The sequence below is a fragment of the Carlito syrichta genome, unplaced genomic scaffold (assembly GCF_000164805.1).
Source record: "Carlito syrichta isolate Samal-C Ts95f unplaced genomic scaffold, Tarsius_syrichta-2.0.1 Scaffold306946, whole genome shotgun sequence".
In the NCBI taxonomy this organism is placed as follows: Eukaryota; Metazoa; Chordata; class Mammalia; order Primates; family Tarsiidae; genus Carlito; species Carlito syrichta.
The window spans coordinates 47,964-53,254 of record NW_007251042.1 but is presented as its reverse complement, the minus strand read 5'-3'; the positions used below and the strand labels follow the sequence as shown (position 1 = coordinate 53,254).

Here is a 5,291-nt window from a genome sequence, read left to right as displayed (position 1 = left end):
CGCCCTCAGCCCCGCTCTGTCCCGGGGTGCCCTGCCGCCCCTAGGGTGGAAGCTGGGAGCGTTGGGTGGGAAAGGGAACTTTCTGACGCCGTCGGCCTCCCCGCAACACTCGCCGCAAAGGCTAACGGACCTGTGGTCCCCCTCGATGCGTCTTGGGCACCTCATGCTGCCCCACCCCCGCGCCCCCAAGCCCTCTTGGCTGATGGCGACCCCTCCCACACACGCGCGCGCACACTGCAAGCATCCCCAGGGCGGCGGGCTGCAGGCCTGCCTGCAGCCCCTTGACAAACGCAAGGTGATATGGCACGTTGTGGGCGGGGAATCCAGGTGCCTGCTTCCCATCTGGGCTGTCACATGACTCACCACCCTGGTCTCAGCCTCCTCACTCAGCCCTGCCTGTCACCTTTGAGTAATCCAGCACCTGGCTCAAATATTCTGTAGTCTGGCAGTGCCAGGCCTGGTGGCCTTGGGCCTGGTTGTGTGCCCGTGGGAGGGGACAGTCTGGTGCTCTCACCAGCTTCGTGGAGTGACTGTGCTCTCGCCCCACCGTGTACCCATAGGCCACCAGGGCAGGCCTGTACTGGCATGGGATGTTTGTAAACAGCAGGGTGGGGAGGTGGCCTCCAGGGTACTGACTCAGACACGAGTTGTGCAAGCTAAGCGGGAAAAACAGGGCAGGCCCTGCACCCCGGTGGGGGGAGACACTCTTCCCCCCACAGGGTGGGGATAGAGCATGGAGTCCCTAACACTCCTCATGGCTGCTCTTCCAGGCTGGTGTTTGGGATGCTGTATCCAGCTTATGCTTCCTATAAGGCTGTGAAGACCAAGAATATTCGTGAATATGTGAGTGCAGGAGTCGTGGGCTGTGTAGCAGGACTCGGTGAGGAGGGGAGTGTCTAGGCTGGCCTCCCCACTGCCAGGGGCATGGTCATGTGGCCATTCTGAGTGGAGTGGCGAAGGAGACGTTAGACCCTGTTCAAGTGGGATGGCTGGAGACAGGCCATTGGGAGCCCGTGGAGGACCTTGTGGGTGAAGTCCGTTGGGGATAGGCACAGGAATGATTGGCAGTTTCTCAGCTTCCAGTCCAACCAGGCGTGGGGGAATGTGGCAATGCAGCAGGACAGGCTCTCTGGAATCTCCGGGCTGGGCCAGCCGGGGATGGGAGTTGGTACAGCAGGCTCCACGCTGAACCTGCCATCTCTGCCCTACAGGTCCGGTGGATGATGTACTGGATCGTCTTTGCACTGTTCATGGCGGCAGAGATTGCCACAGACATCTTTATCTCCTGGTATAGATGCAGGGGTTCAGTGGGTTGTGGCACAGGGTTGGTCCGCCCTGGGCCTGGCTCCTTGGCTCACCCTGCCACCTTGTGCTCTGCCAGGTTCCCTTTCTACTATGAGATCAAGATGGCCTTTGTGCTATGGCTGCTCTCCCCCCATACCAAGGGGGCCAGCCTGCTTTACCGCAAGTTTGTCCACCCATCCCTGTCCCGCCATGAGAAGGTACCCCGGGGGAATGTGGGGAGGGAAGCTTAGGGGTAGGTATGGGGCAAGAGCCCTGGACCCAGGGTTCAGGATGCTTGTGACCCCTGGGTTCTAAACCCCAACCTGTTGCTGTGGAGCTGGGAGACTTTGACGGGACCTGGCCTACCTCATCTGCAGGGATAATCAGCTGGAGGCATCTGTGAATTACCTTTTTTTTTTTTCCTGGAGTTGGAGTCTCACTCTGTCACCCAGGCCGGAGTGCAGGGGCACGCGCACGGCCACCCCAGCGTCGACCTGCTGGGCTCCGGCGATCCTTCCGCCTCAGCCTTCCGAGTAGCCGGAACTACAGGCATGCGCTACCACGCCTGGCTAATTTTTTTATTTTACTGTAGAGACGAGGGCTCGCCAACTTGCCCGGGCTGGTCTCAAACCCACGGGCTCAGGCAGTCCACTCGCCTCAGCCTCCCAAAGTGCTGGGATTACAGGCTGAGCCACCGAGCCCGGCTGTGAATTACTTTTGAGGATGGAAGTTGGTTTGTGGAAGGGGCAGCTGGAGCATGGCTGCTCATGAAGATGGGGGCTTGGCCCGACTCTGTGGCTCCTGGATACTGGGGGTAGAGGGGCTGGAACTTCTGAGGGTCTACAGAGGAAGAGCGACTCCAGCTGTTTGCCTGAGCTCTGCCCCCATACCCTGCAGGAGATCGACTCATACATCGTGCAGGCCAAGGAGCGCAGCTACGAGACCGTGCTCAGCTTTGGGAAGCGGGGCCTCAACATTGCCGCCTCAGCTGCTGTGCAGGCTGCTGCCAAGGTGCCCAGGGTCCCCAGCCCTCCAGAAGCCCCCGCCCCGCCCCAGTGCCTTTGGGGCCAGTGTGGCTCTTCTGCCAGCAAGCCTGGAGAGCAGCCGGGGAGCAAGGGTGAGAAGTGAGGGGTGTTGGCAGGAGCGTGGAGCCAGAAGTACAGCCCATTCGGGCTCTGACATCGAGCATGAGTGGCGGTTCCTGCTCTCTTGGCCTTGGTTGCCTGTTGTTGCTACAAAGATGGAGCAGAAGGGTGTTGAGTTGCTTTCAGTTCTGAGTCCCAGCCCGGTGATTAGCCGCCGGTTGGCCCTTGATTTCCCCAGCAGTTTCCGTGCTGGAGCTCCTTCTGTCCCCCACAGAGTCAGGATGCGCTGGCTGGCAGGCTGCGGAGCTTCTCCATGCAGGACCTGAGTTCCATCTCCGATGCCCCTGCCCCCTCCTACCAGGATCCCCTCTACCTGGAGGACCAGGTGCCCCACCGGAGGCCACCCATTGGTGAGTGGACAGAGGGCCCTGAGCACTCCCAGAGGGACTGCTTCTGCCCCAGAAATCTTGGCTTCCCCCAGGGCTGGAGGAAGACCTGGCTTGACCTCAGGCCTTCAGCATTACCTCCCTGGCCTCTCCTGCACACAGGATACCGGGCAGGGGGCCTGCATGACAGTGATACCGGGGATGAGTGTTGGTCGGATACCGAGGCAGTCCCCCGGCCACCAGCACAGGCCCGAGAGAAGCCGCTGAGCCGCAGCCAGAGCCTGCGAGTGGTCAAGAGGAAGCCGCCAGCACGGGAGGTCAGTGGCGAGGATGGCGTGAGGGGCAAGGGCCAGCCCCGTGGCCCATACCTCTCACGAAGTGCCATTCTCTCCCCCAGGGCACCTCACGCTCCCTGAAGGCTCGCACGAGGAAGAAGACTGTGCCCTCGGACTTGGACAGCTAGGGTCTGCAGCGGTCCTGTTTTATCTTGTACCCTCAGGGTGCCTGGGGCTGTGTGGAGGGACCCTTGACTTCACATCTGGCTGGCCTGCACCAGCTGCCTCGGCCCTACCCCCCTGGCTTCTGCTGGTGGTTGAGGGCCGGGGCGGATGCTGCTGGGGCCACTTAGAGGGATGCATCTACACTGTACCAAAGAGGACAGGGCCCAGAGTTCTATTTATTGCCTTGTCGGCCCTCAACCCTCCCCAGCTGTGGGGCCAGAGCCCTCCCTGAGCCCCTGCAAATGAAACCAAAAGATCACCCAGCTGTGATCATTCTTTCCTGTTCTTCAAAGTACTTGACAGCCTTTATGGAGGCCTGGTGTGCGTGTCCTGGTGGTATGTGTGTGCTGGTGAATGAGGTCAGGTTTGTGGATGTTTTGATAAATAAATACATGAAGTTGTCTGTTTCTTCTGATTGGTATTGCCACTCTTCACATCATGCATTTGAACTTAATCAGCCCCCTCCAGGCCAGTCCCAGCCGAGAGCTAGGGCTAAAGGAGCCCCATCCCCCTCTGGAGCCGTTGATCCATAGCTGTGATGCAGCGAGTGTTTTCATGAAGCAGCTCTGGGGGTTTCTGAGAGCACAGATGGGATGGGGAGACCACTCCCCAGAAGGGGTTAGGGTCTGAGAAGCTGTCAGGAGGCAGGAATTGGGCCTTGGCAGGAAGATGCAACTGTAAAGAAATGGCGTGGGAAGGGGCTCTGAACAGCCCTGTGGGGATGAAGGGATGCACAGACAGGCCTGAGGGGGTGGGCATTTCCTCTGTGCGGGGGAGGGAGAAGGGTTTGGGCAGCTCCAGGGTCCTTGAGTTCTATAAACACTCAAGTGACAGCAGGAGTAGCACTGCACCTCGGAGGCGTGGCCACGAGAGGGCAGCAGCAGCCAGGATCTGAGCTGCCCCCGGCTTCCAGGTCAAGGAGGGCGGGCTTGGAGACTGGCCAGAGCCTCGCCCTGCCGGGGCCTGGCGGAACTCCTGCCGGCCTCCAGTGGCCTTCCCTGCTCCTTGTGGTCACTGGTCCTCGGCCTGCCCCATCCACGGAGGCTCCTCTGCTCTTCTGAGACCCGGGCTCTTTGCCTAACTGGCTCCACTCCATCCCCTACTCTAATCCCTGGGGTGGCTGGTGCTCGGCCGTGCCCTCTCCTGTCCCTGGACACGGGTCTCACCACAGTGCCCAGGGCTGCTCCCCTCTCCCACCACACGTCTGCTCCTCCTTCCTGCTTTCAATTAAGCAAAGAGGTGGCTGAGTGTGTGGGGTGAGACGGGAGATGGGGTGGTAACCCGGAGTGGCCTGAGAGTGTGGATTAATTCTTGGTGTGGGGATTATCCGGGTTTATTGGGGGCAGGCCCTTAATCTGCCGGGGTGACTTAGCTCTTCACATATTGGTGCTCAGTGGCTTCCTATCATGGCCTTCCCTTGCATCTCAGCGTTGTCTTATCTCCTTCTTCATTCGAAAAAAATCTCTATTGAGCAAGTACCAGACACATTGTCAGACACTCAGGGATGCACACTAGTGGGGCTGACTCCTAGAGTGTGGCCACCCCACGGCAGAGGCTGCTCTGAGCCCCAATGTGTATGATATATATTTTTTGAGTCGGAGTCACTCTGTCGCCCAGGCTGGAGTGCAGCGGCATGCTTACAGCCAACCCAGCGTCGATCTGCTGGGCTCTGGGATCCTTCTGCCCCAGCCTTCCAAGTAGCTGGAACTACAGTCGTGCGCTACCTACCACGCCCAGCTAATTTTTGATTTATTGTAGAGACGAAGTCTCGCTGAGTTGCCCGGGCTGGTCTCGAACCCGCGGGCTCAGGCCATCCACTCCCCTCGGCCTCCCAAAGTGTTGGGATGACAGGCTGAGCCATTGAGCCCCGCCCCCAATGCATATTAAGGTAGTCCTCATGACAATCTCGGGAGGTACATACTATTGTTATAATCTCCATTTTACAAACAGGAAAACAGGCACGGAGAGGACAAGTGATCTGCCCAAGGTCACACAGCTAGCAGGTGGCAGAGTTGGGCTTGGAACCAGGAAGTCTG

The 5,291-nt window shown here is 59.4% G+C and overlaps 1 protein-coding gene across 1 annotated transcript; it reads left to right on the top strand.

Moving 5' to 3' along the window:
- The first annotated feature begins 776 nt into the window (after positions 1-776).
- On the top strand, positions 777-3,656 carry REEP4 (receptor accessory protein 4). Its single transcript, XM_008063542.2, has 7 exons — positions 777-843; positions 1,212-1,288; positions 1,382-1,502; positions 2,182-2,295; positions 2,644-2,779; positions 2,918-3,072; positions 3,153-3,656. Exons 1-7 carry the CDS (start codon positions 784-786, stop codon positions 3,216-3,218), a joined length of 729 nt encoding a protein of 242 aa, XP_008061733.1. The 5' UTR covers positions 777-783; the 3' UTR covers positions 3,219-3,656.
- The last annotated feature ends 1,635 nt before the right edge of the window (positions 3,657-5,291 follow it).

Bases quoted from the DNA above. Each gene is read 5' to 3' on its own strand.
- REEP4 (XM_008063542.2), top strand. From the start codon at position 784: ATGCTGTATCCAGCTTATGCTTCCTATAAGGCTGTGAAGACCAAGAAT. The intron at 844-1,211 runs GTGAGTGCAGGA...TCTGCCCTACAG, and splicing joins CCAAGAATATTCGTGAATAT to GTCCGGTGGATGATGTACTG. The intron at 3,073-3,152 runs GTCAGTGGCGAG...TCTCTCCCCCAG, and splicing joins GGAAGCCGCCAGCACGGGAG to GGCACCTCACGCTCCCTGAA.